This window comes from Myxocyprinus asiaticus, chromosome 42 (assembly GCF_019703515.2).
Source record: "Myxocyprinus asiaticus isolate MX2 ecotype Aquarium Trade chromosome 42, UBuf_Myxa_2, whole genome shotgun sequence".
In the NCBI taxonomy this organism is placed as follows: Eukaryota; Metazoa; Chordata; class Actinopteri; order Cypriniformes; family Catostomidae; genus Myxocyprinus; species Myxocyprinus asiaticus.
In genome coordinates this window covers 4,356,392-4,371,256 of record NC_059385.1, presented here as the reverse complement: position 1 = coordinate 4,371,256, position 14,865 = coordinate 4,356,392, and the positions used below count along the sequence as shown (strand labels likewise).

The following is a 14,865-nucleotide window of genomic DNA, read 5'->3' as shown; positions in this document are numbered from 1 at the left end:
TTACAGGGTTTTAGTGCCGTTACATCTTCATGACAATAAAGTTGTAATATTTGATATAAATTTACACTGAGATGGCTAGTAAGCAATTTTATCTTGCTAAAATCATGTTAACACATATTTTCTTGCTATTCCTTTAAAGCTGTGCACATTTTAATGTTTATACACTGGCCCCATTCACTTCCATTGTAAGTGCTTTACTATAACTACGGTTTTTGCTTTTTTGAAAACATTATGCCACAAAGGCTGTTGATCGAGCTTATCTTATATTGAACCCGGAACATTCTTTTAAAACGTTTAAGTGGAGATACAGTATATGTAGGTAAATATAGCTGTTTGTTGTACTGTATATTTAGTTGTTATTGTACAGTATATAATAATGAAAATGATTCAGTAATATTCTTCCTTGTGTTGTTCATTTAGTGAAAAGTAGTGTGGAAAACAGCCTTGATTATTTTTAAGTAGGCTAAACTTTCACTGTGTTTACTAAAAAACAATGGCTGTTTGGCTATAAGTATGGCTCTTCTGATTGTAAAAAATGCCCAGCATGCATTTCTGCATTCCTCAGGACTTATGTAAATGATTCAGTGTCTAATATGGACATTTCTCTATTCTCCCCAGATCTGAGAAATGAGCTCGTCTCCTTTCCTCTGATGCACTCGAGCTAAGGGCCGTCCTGGTGGATTTGCCCCTGACCCAGCGGAGCGTTTCCAGCCCACCCCTGCTCCACGCCCATCATGCTGATCAAAGAGTACCGTATCCCCATGCCCATGAGCGTGGAGGAGTACCGCATCGCTCAGCTCTACATGATTCAGGTTTGCTCACTGTTCTACTTGAAACAAAAAAGTTTTCAACTATTTTACCCAATATTTGCACGTACTATCATTTTGGCATTAGCTTAGCAGCGTGCTAGCGGCAAACTAGTGTAATCATTAGAGAGGGTCAGTAAGTAATGACACAATTTTCATTTTCATAGCAGTTATTTTTTCTGTAGAAAATAAAATTCTTCCACTATAAAATCAATAAAAGGTCACAGCTGGAATGGAATATCCACCAGTGGAAACATGCCTCTGATGGTCGATGCTGGTGATTCACTGCTGCCAGCACTGGTGCATTCTGGTCTTAAACTAGGTCAGGGACCTGGTAGCATCACTAGACCTGGCTAGACCACAAACATAAACCAAATGCATTGAGACATCATCAAGAAAGCCGGAGACCTTCATATAAACCTCTTCCAGAGACTGATTTTGTGTAGAGCAAACCAATACTACAATGAAATACAGATACATCTTCAGGAGGGGTTTTCTGGGTCAAAAATGGTATTCGGTGGTGATACGGCCATTCAAATAGTGTTTAAAACAGTTGTTTTCCTATGTAAACATGCACTAGATGGGCATTTTTGACTGTTGCACTGCTGCTTTCTCACTGTCACAGTTTTTTATGCATCTTGCACAGGAGCACTGCTTAGATGTTTAGACACTGTGTCAACTTAAGCCCAAAGTATACTTCGGTTTTAACGTGAATGCTCAGTGTCTACATACAGTCCAATGCTAGCGTTTCAAAGGATACTTCATTAACAGTGCTCATACACAGGCTTTTAGTGTATGCACCAAAATGGGACACCTGACTGTTTCTCTTTAGGAGAAGGTTGTCTCTCTTTTATTTTTTTCTATTCCTTCAGACTTGAGTTCCTCCTGACCTTCTCACCTACGTGCTCTTGATGTGCACATGCACTGTTGTTGTTTCTACCTTTGGCTCCTGTTGTTTAGCGGCGATTACATCTTCCTCTAGTGATTTTTTGTGACAGCAACGGCTCAACTGTGAGTGCTGCTACCTTGTGCACCCAATAAGAATAATTCCAGGCACCTGCAGCATTTGCGTAATGTACGTTTAGAGCACATGTGGTTCGAAATCTGGCCGCACATGTTCAGTGCTCGAGCACTCGTGCGCTCTGCTGATTACAAAATGTGCATTTCCTGTGCGCAGACGCCTAGCATTCGCGTCTGTCTCAAGTATACTTTGAGCTTTAAAAAGAACTTGAGACATCTGCGTTCTGCTCTATTCGTGGTGCTGCGTCTAGCTTTTTATGCGCATGGACACATTTGATATGAACAGCCCACATCAGTTTTGACATCAATGACATTTGGTCTCGAGACATGCGAGAACCAATGACGTTTGTTTTATTGATGTTTCGTAGCTATGATGGAGGGAAATATTGTCAGTGGAGACTGTACGCTCCTCAAAAATCTAGTGTATGACTTTAAAGACGTTGAATATCAGTAGGCATATGGTATGGACTGCTTTTGTTGTGTTTTCGTTCGTTTTAAAGTTTTTTTTTTTTTAAATGGAAAACATTCTTCAAAACATTTATTTTAGTGATCCACAGAAAAATTAGTAAAGTAGTATCAGTAAATCCTTTAAGCGCATCATCAGTGCTTGTTCTCTTGTTTCTGGATTTAGTGAAGCGTGCATTGTGTGACTCACAGCTGGGTTGCCTTTCCTTTTTGAAGTATTCTGTACTGTACTGTTGGGGTCAAATTTACTATACGTACGTGCAGGTTTGAATCTTCTAAATATAATGCACACATGCGATTTAATGGAACAAATATGATGATTGAGCACATCTCGTAACTCGGCCAATTGGAGGTGGAAATTTCGGTTGAGAACAACAGTTTCACCTGCTTTAAATATTTCAGTAAATCTGGCCTGTGGACCCAAGAGAGGATGTCGAAGAGCTTTTGGGTGTTACCAAGGCAGGAAACACCTTGCGCGATGTACTAATGCTGAAACCACCAAAGAGATAGTGGAAAAAATGCTGGCAAGCGTCAGCAGGCAGAAATCAATAAAATGCACTAATGTAAAGGTTGTGAGGTTTTCTAGAAGTGTATGAGTTGAATCTTTTTTAGAACATCAATCGTGAACTATGATCTGGGAGTGTTACTGCTCTTTTGCCTATGATATTGGTGCAAAAGTTTGAGGTAGAGAGCATAGCTCCGTTCCGTAACCTAGTGAGGTGCCCACTTAGACAGCAATTTAAGGCATTGTAGATGTGCTCCGCACAAGAAAGGATTTCCAAAAGATGTGCAGCATCGATTGTATCCTTTGCATTGAAGAAAGTCACAGAATGTATTGTGAAAAAATTGTCCTTCATGGTGGGCAAAGCGAGAAAAAATATGATTATTAATATACCTTATAGAACACCAAAAAATTAAGTGTCATTAAAAATAGTCAGTTTTACCCAATATTTGTGTGTACTATGTTTTTTTTTATGCTTGGAGTATTTTGGCATTAGCTTGAAACATGCTGTTTTCACGCATTTTCAGTTGTCTTGGAAGTATTTTTCATGTTCATCAAGGTCTTCATCAAGGAATAATGTTACACTCAGTCACTTATGTCCATACAATGTAAGTGAATGGTGACTAAAGCTTCATTTGTTGGTGAACTGTCCCTTTAAGCACAAGGTTTTCCGCCCACATGCACCGCTTTCTCTGAATGGTCTCATAAGTTTAATTAGTGCTCTGTCAATGCAGTTGTCTCTCCATGTTGTTGTCAGTGGGGGTATTAAGATACCAGCTCCTATAGACAGGCTGAAGATCACGGTCCATTTGCAACAGGCATGCTAAATTTAAACACTTGTGCGAAGTCAGTGGGCATAAGAGTTTGGCTTAGGCAATGTTGACAAAAAGAATCAAAGTCTTTTGGGAATGTGAGTCTAATTAGCAGATTTCTGAAAGCGTGAGTCATCGAAAGTGTGAAGTAACGTCCATAAGACTGATGGATGAATCGTTTAGCTTGGTGCACAGATTCAAAGTTTGCTTTGAAAACGAGCAACAAATGTTGTATGGTACTGTAGCGAGTCAAAATACATTTTTGTGGTAATCAATAATATGCCACAAATGCTGTCGATTTAGCTTAGACTTTTTTTTTTCCTTTTTTTTTCGGAATATTCCTTTAAAATTAGTAGCAATTGGCTTTGACATGATAGTGAAAGGGTGACAGTATTTTCATTTTTGGGTGACCTGTTCCTTTAATTTAGCATCTAAAGAGAACATTTGCCTCGTGGTCCTTGTTAAAGCCAGTTTTTGCTGTTTGTTTGTGTTTTGTTTGTGTTTTGTGTCTTTCGTAGCCCTGTTGTTTATGTGCACCATCTGTTGACATGCCATCAAAGGGTTCGTCTAATGAGTGCGCAGAGGGCATGGGCACGCTCGTACACTGGCAAAGTGACCTCGCTGGTGTAGTATTAAACCACGTGTGTGTGTGTGTGTGTGTGTGTGTGTGTGTGTGTGTGTGTGTTCGTGTCCCAATTTCCTCCTGATTACAGCATGAGCCGTTCTCATTAGCCTTATGTTTTGAGACAGAAATGTGGTCAGAAAATGTGAGCAGATGTTCAGCACTGGTGGAAAATAAACACCAACCTGTGCCATTGCTGATGGTGTGAGATGGTGTGCATGTGTATGAAATGCAGCATTTCATTGATTGCATTGTGCTACTACTCACTCACAGTTGTGAGTTTGTTGTCAGAATGTAATGTGATGAAAGACTGAATTAGTCTAAAGTCACAGCCACACTTTGCGCTCCATTCACTCCCGTTCAAACGGATCCTGATGTGGGAGACCTGAAACGCAAGCTCGTGCAAAGAAATTTTGCTCTGCACTGTGCACAAAAGTTCTGTTTAGGCAAAGTCTGACCTGCAAATTCATAATACGAGAAGACGTGTGACCAATAAAAGATTGATACATCACACCCTGACCTCTTTGCTCAATACAAAGAATACATACAGTATTTTAAAGCTGCATATTTTAGATGGTATATTTAACAATTATGAGTATAAAATCATTAGTTTTTTGTGATTATATTATTAATACTAGAAGCCCTCAAGCGTGTTATCATATCCTGTCCATTGCTGTGTCCGAAGTAACTTTGCAAGCTCAACGCCTAGTGTAACTGAGGTTTATGTGGAATCTTGTCAGAATGGAAACTGAATTAATATCTGACTCACTAACTGACTGGATGTTTATATGACAACATATATTTAAATATACACATTTCTTGATGTGACAAATATAGTGTATCATATACATGCTAGTGTACTCTTAATGTTGACAATTCTCTTTCAGTAGTAATACACAATTAAAAACACACTTAAACTGCAGTTAAATGCTCTTTAGAACAGCAAAGTCCTTCCACCTACAACCGAACTCACAACAATCGATAAACTGCTTGTAAAGCCATTTCATGCGGTCTGTAAATAATGGCACTGTCATTAAAAGTAATGAGTTTAGTTGTAATAAATAGTATTTTAATTGGTAAACATTAGGGCTAAGGTATTGATACACATCTCCTGATTCGATTCCAAATTCACAAGCTCTTAAAGCTGATCCTCGTCTCTTAGTTATACAAATAGAGTAGAATTCAATACAAATACAAATAGAGTAGAATTCAATACAAATACAAATAGAGTAGAATTCAATACAAATCAAAATATTACCAAAAGTATTGCCAAACAGTTGCTTTCAAAAGCACAGACACCATCACATCTCTATTACTTGATTACTCATGCACATCCATAATTTCGTTTCAATTCCGATTAATTTGGATATGTTTTAGTTATAATGTCAATTTTGCTAATGTATAAAAAAAAATCTCTCAGCTAATGCTGTTAGTTATACAAGCGACCTTCTAACTTGGTACATTATGAAAATACTGTAATAATTTCACACATTTTATTTTATCATGTTTTTTTTTTTTAATATAATTTTGGTCATATTTTAAAGTGTACATATTCCATGCATTTCATCAATAAACAATTAAGTGAATATATATTGAACATACATATTTTGTTACATGTTTATTATTTAAATGCATAGTTTGTACGATTTGCAAGTGTTTTAATTAATATGCAGAACAAGAGCTAAAACGGTACTGTCTCTTTAAGAATAGCAGCAGTCCAGCCAGCATCTCACTGAAGTGTTTTGTTTGAGCACATATTAACAAGAATCGGCTTCTGTAAAGAACTGAATGTAAAGAACAGAAAGTGTATTTAAAGAGAAATTCAATGATAAATGGATTGTGTGGATCTCGTCTTTGGACATACATTACACCGAATGAGTCAATCCAAACTTTTACTTTCAACATGCAGTGAAAGGATCTCTGTGCTAAACTTCTTCACCAATATACCACTCAATCACTGCTGAGTGAAATCTGAACATTTACTAGCCAGTAGCTAATCACAGACATTGTTAGTCGCATAGCACAAAATTTGATTGCATAAGCGAGTGATTTACTTGCGTTGTAGAGGGTTGTGCAAAATATAGTAAAAGATCTTGGGATTTTAACAATCGATATGGGGAATGTTCAAATGCACATTGCGATTAATGTGAAAATCTATGTTTTTATTCAGCCCTAATAAACTTTAAAGGGGTCATGACACGAGGAATACGATTTTCCTTGATCTTTTAACATAAGAGGCCGTTGTACTATAAAAACTTACTGTAAGTTTCAGAACTCAAAACTTCCTCCTCACTGCAAAAAGAGCATTTTTTGAAACCAAGCTGCTAAAACGACTCATTCTCTACTTCCTCCACATTATGATGTCACACTGTGGTAGACATTTGCACCTGACCGCCTCCACAACAACACATAGTGTTAGCGGTGAGCAGTGAGATGGCAGGTCAGTCAAGAGCAGAGAGCCAGTCAGAACAGTTGGCGTTTACTGTCAAGACTTTAAGGAGAAGCAGCACCAAAACCGAGCGTTTCTGACAGAGGGACAGAATGATCATGTTTTACAAATATATGACTAATATTATAAGTGAACCTCAAGGAACATAAATTAAAATAATGTAAAAAAAGACATGTTATCTTTAAAGTACTTTGCCAAAAATATGCAGTTATTCTGTTTCTGTAAAAAACAGATGAGTTCTGCACTTGCACTTTGGTAATTGATCAGTACAAGCAAAAACTCAGCAGGCATTTCATTTTCCGAAGCTTCCTTTCTGATCTGTCTTCCATCACAGCAACACCACAAGTCGCTCTCTATGGCTCTCTCTCTCTCTCTCCCCCTTCGGTCCGACATCCCCCCCACCCTCCTCCTCCTCTGCAGCGTCACAGCTGAGCTCCGGTTGCCATGGATACCTGTGACATCAGCCAGAGCGTGCCGCTCGCTGCAGTCATTTGTTTGCAGTGCAAGAGGGAGCGGTCACGATGATGCAGGCCTGTTGCCAGGGCAACGTCAATCCTGTGATTTCTGTTATTCGCAGATCGGCAGCAGAGGTGCGTCGTGCCGAGGTCAAACCCCTTTCACATGATCCATGACCATATAGGGCTACGTTTGACTTCCATTTGTCTGCGGAGATGCTAAATTAAGGGTGCAGCCGATTGATGAATATTTTAAGGGCAGATCCTGGGTGGTAAAAAATCAACTTGAGAGCACCAAAAAATCTTCTTGGATTTTTTTATTCAAATTAAAGTCATCCACGCTAAATGTGTTATCAGTTATAGTGCAAGGGAATCATGCCAGGTGAAACAGTTTCATTTTGGCTGCAGTTTCAAAGATTGAATTAGTTTGTATTAGTTATAGTGGCCTTACTTAAAGGAATAGTTCACACAAAAAGTCTGTCATCACTTATTCGCCCTTATGTCACTTTAAACCCGTCCACTGCAAAAAAAAAAAGAAAAAAAAAAGAATTTTTATTTAGTATTTTTTTTGTCTTGTTTTTCATTTGGTTTCCAAAACTATTTGCCTTTGGGGTAAGAACAAAAAAAAACTTTATTCAAATGCAAAATAAGTTCTCACCCCATTGGCAAAAAGTTGTTTTTTTCTCGTTATAAGCAGAAACTTTATTAAATTGTGTTAGATTTCTCTGAAAACAAGACTTGTCATTCTGCTGCTTGTTTTAAAGACGTTTATATATATATATATATATATATATATATATATATATATATATATATATATATATATATATATATATATATATATATATTGTTATTTTTTTTTTTTTTTTGCAGTGTATTATTTTCTTCCGTGTAATACAAAAGGTGATTTTATTTTTTATTTTTCTATTATCCTAGTCGCTCCTTTCCTTATAATGAAAGTGAATGGGGACTGGTGCTATCAAGCTTAAAAATGACAATAAGGCACCATAAAAGCGATGCACCCTTTTTGTTATCCATATGACTTTTGTCAGGAAGATTTTCAGTGAATATCGGTTTAAATTTCCGTTTGTCTTTTCCTCAAACAAAGCAGAAGACTTGAAATATTACATGTTGCATGGGCTACTTATATTTTTGGTCAGTTTTGTTTTTTGTGCAAAAGGCCATGCGTCCAAACAAATTCAATGGTATTTTGCTGCAAATTCACTTGAATCTTAGTAGAAGCTTGCTTAATTAGACACATCCTTGAAAACCATGAACTAAACTATGTGTTGGGCAGAAAAATCACACCTCTGCTGTTGTTTCTACATTTACAAAATAGTAAATTTTCATTTCAATTTCATAAAGTTCATTTTGCATTTTGTTGGACTTATGCAGGTCATGGCAATAGTACTAAATTTCAGGGTTCTGTTTTATAAAGGCCATTTTTTGTTTACTTTTGTACAATAAACAATTTTGGTACTGTGTTGGGACGCCTCTTGATGTCCAAAGTAAAACCTGCGTCCTGAAACAAAACCAATTGAGAATCGTTGGGCAGTGGTGTCCGTGTGTTTGTTAGCGATTGATTGTAGTGGGTGCGGGGCCTGATGTCATCTGTCAGCACTATAATGAAGTGCTGGCGGCTGCACGCTGGGACGATGAGCATAAACAGATCCTGCACTGTCTCTGCCTCCCATTCTCTTTCTCATCTGCCATTTGTCTGTCTGTTCTTCTGTCACCACCAGCTGTTGACAGCTCACCTCTTCTACATACAGTAACACCACAATGTGATTGTGTGGTTTCTTCCCGCTTAGCACATGTAGTGGTGAACCTCAAGGTACCATAGCACAAACAGTGTCAGACAAGTTTAAAACTTTCAATGGTCAGTAGTTTAAGTGATGCTTTCCTAAGCAGTCATCACTAATAAAAAACTAAAAGATCTACCTCTTCGTTTTGTCATCTCTCTCTTCATTAAAATGCTACCAGCTTCCGCAGTAATACAGTTCCCTTGTATTCCATATCTCGGAACTGTGTCAGCATTTAATGCTTGTGGTGGAGTTAAAACAGTCTAACTTTCTACTCTCTCTCTCTGGCACAAACTTCACCTTAATGGAAGCCTTAAGCAAGTGCTGTAAGCTTTTAATTTGGCAGCTATCATCTCTCTAATGCAGCCTCATGGCCGATGGGATCTATGTGGCCATCTGCACCAAAGTGTGCCAACTTTAAGGCCCTGTCATTCATCTTATTTAACCTCAGAGGACATGTAACAATTCCACAATTACAGCTTCATTAATGTCAACTAGATAGGTAAAATTTGTCAAGACAAACTTTGATGTTGGCTTGACAAATCCTATGTCTGAATGAGATGAATGGATGGATGGATAGATACAGTAGATAGATATGATAGATAGATACTGTTGAAGTCAGAAGTTTACATACACTTAGGTTGAAGTTATTAAAACTCATTTTTTAACCACTCCACAGATTTCATATTAGCTAACTATAATTTTGGCAAGTTGATTAGGCACATTTACTTTGTGCATGACATGAGTAATTTTCCAACAATTGTTTACAGACAGATTGTTTCACTTTTAATTGACTATATCACAATTCCAGTGGGTCAGAAGTTTACATACACCAAGTTAACTGTGCCTTTAAGCAGCTTGTAAAATTCCAGAAAATGATGTCAAGCCTTTAGCCAATTAGCTTGTGATAGGCTAATTGGAGTCAATTTGAGGTGTATCTGTGGATGTATTTTAAGGCCTACCTTCAAACACAGTGCCATTTTGTTTGACATCATGAGAAATTCAAAAAAATTGTGGACCTCCACAAGTCTGGTTCATCCTTGGGAGCAATTTCCAAATGCCTGAATGTACCACGTTCATCTGTACAAACAATAGTAAGCAAGTATAAAAACCATGGGACCACGCAGCCATCATACCGCTCAGAAAGGAGACGCATTCTGTCTCCTCGAGATGAACGTAGTTTGGTGTGAAAAGTGCAAATCAATCCCAGAACAACAGCAAAGGACCTCGTGAAGATGCTGGAGGAAACAGGTAGACAAGTATCTATATCCACATAAAACGAGTCCTATATCGACATAACCTGAAGGGCTGCTCAGCAAGGAAGAAGCCCCTGCTCCAAAACCGCCATAAAAAAAGCCAGACTACAGTTTGCAAGTGCACATGGGGACAAAGATCTTACTTTTTGGAGAAATGTCCTCTGGTCTGATGAAACAAAAATTGAACTGTTTGGCCATAATGACCATCGTTATGTTTGAAGGAAAAAGGGTGAGGTTTGGAAGCTGAAGAACACCATCCCAACTGTGAAGCATGGGGGTGGCAGCATCATGTTGTGGGGGTGATTTGCTGCAGGAGGGACTGGTGCACTTCACAAAATAGATGGCATAATGAGGAAGGAAAATTATGTGGATATATTGAAGCAACATCTCAAGACATCAGCCAGGAAGTTAAAGCTCGGTCGCAAATGGGTCTTCCAAATGGACAATGACCCCAAGCATACCTCCAAAGTTGTGGCAAAATGGCTTAAGGACAACAAAGTCAAGGTATTGGAGTGGCCATCACAAAGCCCTGACCTCAATCTGATAGAAAATTTGTGGGCAGAACTGAAAAAGCGTGTGCGAGCAAGGAGGCCTACAAACCTGACTCAGTTACACCAGTTCTGTCTGGAGGAATGGGCCAAAATTCCAGCAACTTATTGTGAGAAGCTTGTGGAAGGCGACACAAAACGTTTGACCCAAGTTAAACAATTGAAAGGCAAAGATACCAAGTGTATGTAAACTTCTGATGAAAGAAGTAAAAGCTGAAATAAATCATTCTCTCTATTATTATTCTGACATTTCACATTCTTAAAGTAGTGATCCTAACTGACCTAAGATAGGAAATGTTTTCTACGATTAAATGTCAGGAATTGTGAAAAACTGAGTTTAAATGTATTTGGCTAAGGTGTATGTTCTCACTCCAACTGTAGATAGATATATAGATAGAGAGAACCTTCAGAAAGATAGATGGATTGTTAGATTTTGCTTTGTAAAATAAAGACATGATATTGCAGGCCTTGTGTGTGTTTGTTTACATTTGACATTTTGTAAAGTTGGAGTTTAAATTAACAAGCTTTCTGTTGGCCTGTTTGAATATTCTGTCAATGTAAGTATATGGGATTTTTCGAAATTTGATCGTCCACTGTTTGAAAACCTTTATTCCAAACAATTAGAGAAGATGTAGCTACGCAAGTCAGAACAGTCTGAAGGTCTGTGCCAAGTTTGGTGGATTTAGCTCGGCAGTTACAACTGATAATTTTGGTCTTGGTTTAGGGATTTCAGATAAACCCTAAACAAAGTCTTTATCAAGCCAACATAATTAGTTCAAATAGAAATGTAAAAATGTTGTCCTGAGATATTTTAAGCTTCTTTATAAAATGGAAAATTCCAGTTCTGAATGCTGATTGATCAATACAGTGCACAATGTTATCATATCATGGTTGTTTACCTTTTTTTTAAACATGTTTCGATGTTTCAGATTCTACAGTGCAAAATATTTCTTAATTGTTGCCAGGACACTTTATAAGCATTGCAAAGTTTCCCTGACCCCCGATCTTTTCCTCTCACCAGAAAAAGAGTCGTGAAGAGAGCGAAGGCGAGGGCAGCGGGGTGGAGATCCTGGAGAACCGACCCTATACGGACGGGCCGGGCGGCTCTGGTCAGTACACACATAAGGTCTACCACATCGGCCAACACATTCCCAGCTGGTTCCGTTCAATTTTGCCGAAAGCTGCTCTTCGTGTGGAGGAGGAATCCTGGAACGCCTACCCTTACACCCGCACACGGTGAGTGCCTTAACTTTCTGATGATAAAACACAAACTGGCTCTCTTTTAAGAGTCCTCCGATAAATACCAATAACAGCTTTTAACATTGGAGCCTCATCGCACTGGTCTTAAAGTTGACATGAAATAAAAATGAGCCTTTGTACTTTTAACTCTCATGTTCCTAGTCTTATTTTGCATGACTCGTTTGTGCAAAATAATTCTGTCAAAGGTCCTTTTATCCCCCAATTTTTCTTTCCTTTCTATTTAATTTCTTAATGAACATTCCTGATCTTATTGTGCATGATTCCTTGGTGCATGTTATTCCCAATAAAAAAAGTTTGTCTTTGTAATCTTTTGTCATAGTGGAATAACTTGCTTTGCCTTTAAAGGAATAGTTCACCCAAAAATGAAAATTCTCTCATTATTTACTCACCCTCGTGATATCCCTGGTGTGTATGACTTTCTTTCTTCTGCAGAACACTAAAATATCTTAAATTCAGTAGGTCCTTTAAAATGCAAGTGAATGGAGATTTCTGTGTTGAAGCTCCAAAAATCACAGACAGTCAGCATAAACGTCATCCATACTACACCAGCTGTTAAATTAATGTCTTCTAAAATGACACGATCACTTTTGGTGCGAAAAAGAAAAGTATTTTTTTATTTTATTTTTTAATCCCTTTTTCTCCCAATTTGGAATGCCCAATTCCCACTACTTAGTAGGTCCTCGTGGTGCCGCGGTTACTCACCTCAATCCGGGTGGCGGAGGACAAGTCTCAGTTGCCTCCGTCAATCCGCGCATCTTATCACGTGGCTCGCTTTGCATGACACCACGGAGACTACCAGCATGTGGAGGCTCATGCTACCCTCCGCGATCCACACACAATTTACCACGTGCCCCATTGAGAGCGAGAACCACTAATCACGACCACGAGGAGGTTACCCCATGTGACTCTACCCTCTCTAGCATCCGGGCCAATTTGGTTGCTTAGGAGACCTGGCTGGAGTCACTCAGCACACCCTGGATTCGAACTTGTGACTCCAGGGGTGGTAGTCAGCGTCAATACTCGCTGAGCTACCCAGGCCCCCCTAAGTACTTTCTTTAACTCTAAATCATGCTTCCGGTCAGCAGTGGTACGCGCATGTTAAGTAAATACATTGGCATTTGAAACACGCGAGAACTGATTCACAAGCGTCACAGCCGGAAGAGCAGCACTGTTTACAAGTGAGTAGGAGGAACGCTATACATTAGCTTGGTTGGTTTTGGTTTAGATCTGGATTTATCTGTTTCTTTACTCACAATGGTGCGTTTGTTTGCTTATCCTGGATGTCTCAACTGAGTGGAGAATGTGAGATTACCTCTGTATCATGGCAACGCGAATACGTCACACGAGAGACTGCTTGAACTCCACCCTCTCAGAAGCATTAGATTATTGTTAAAAAGTACTTAAATATTGATATATTTTCGCACCAAAAGTGATCGTATCGCTTTAGATGACGTTAATTTAACCGCTGGAGTCGTATCTATGATGTTTATGCTGACTGTCTGTGATTTTTGGAGCTTCAAAAGAGAAATCTCCATTCACTTGCATTTTAAGGACCTACTGAGCTAAGATATTTTTCTGTTTTTCTTCAAATGTGTTCTGGTGAAGAAAGAAAGTCATACACACCTGGGATATCATGAGGGTGAGTAAATATTCATAAATAATATTCATATTATAAATAATATTCATTTTTTGGTGAACTATCCCTTTAAATCGACTTTCCTTTTTGTCTGACGTCAACAGTCCCACTTAAGCCCAAAGTATACTTCAGTCAGACACACATACGCAAAATGCACATGCGCCTGGAATTATTTGCAATTAGTGGGTCCACAAGGTTGAGCCATTGCCCTCACGAAGAAGCGCTAGAAGATGTAATCACCGCTAAACAACAGGAGACAAAGCTGGAAACAACAACAGTGGACGTGCATGTCAACAACGCACGTGTGAGAAGGTCAGGAGATACCTGCGTTTGTATAACTTGAGTCTTGAAGGAATATAAAGACATCTTTATGGATCTAAACTCCTGAAGAGAAATAGTCTAGCATCTCAAAGCAGTCGTAGTGTGCATGCCCCAGCCACCTGTGTATGCACGCATACTTTGCAAGGCTGCATGTTCGACAGTATGCAGACACCAAGCGTTCGTGTCAAAACCAAAGTATACTTTGGGCTTTACTTTTCAACCCCTATCCTCCTACAACCTGGCTCCATTCTGGTATGTAATGGCCACTTTGCATGATCCAAGTAATTCCTGATGGACACAAGCAAGTCCTGCCCTATATTTATTCTCGACGAATATCCTGTTTTCCTCGAAAATATGTCAGATTATGGAAGTAAATGGGGATAACCTCCCACTGCATGTGTATTTGTTACCTAATTAAAGGTTTAGGATACATGTAGACTAGACCTAGGTAAAGATGAGATAAATTCGCAGGTTGCGATAATGCACGGCACTGATGTAATGAAATTACGTCAATGATGTTAATCTCTCCTGTGTTCTTTAGCTACACATGTCCCTTTGTCGAAAAGTTTTCCATCGATATTGAGACATACTACAAGCCTGACACAGGTACCCAGAATGATGTCTTCAACATGTCCTCTAACGAGAAGAGACAACGGGACATAGGTACAGTTGCACCTTCTTCATTTTTATTCTGCATGAGGGTTGCAATTGGTGGATGTAAAATTTAAATCACTGAAATTTTAGAGGCAATTTTGCAAAACGAAATATAATGGACCAAATATTACCTGTTAAATAATAACAGGTAATATATTGGAACTGAACTTTGTGCGAAACGTTTTCAGTTTAAATTAAATATACAACCATATGAAACTACATCTCCAGAAATGCAGACACTGGTAATGCAATGTATT

General features: G+C 38.6%; 1 protein-coding gene across 6 annotated transcripts in view; it reads left to right on the top strand.

The window, feature by feature from the left end:
• Positions 1 to 14,865, top strand: part of LOC127432558 (membrane-associated phosphatidylinositol transfer protein 2-like) — a 72,098-nt gene that overhangs the window by 26,838 nt on the left and 30,395 nt on the right. For all 6 annotated transcript variants that reach the window (XM_051683791.1, XM_051683789.1, XM_051683790.1 and 3 more), the window contains exons 2-4: positions 619 to 812; positions 11,759 to 11,973; positions 14,496 to 14,617. In XM_051683791.1, coding sequence (XP_051539751.1) covers positions 735 to 812; positions 11,759 to 11,973; positions 14,496 to 14,617 — 415 coding nt within the window. In that variant the 5' untranslated portion in view covers positions 619 to 734. The remainder of the gene's footprint in view (positions 1 to 618; positions 813 to 11,758; positions 11,974 to 14,495; positions 14,618 to 14,865) is intronic.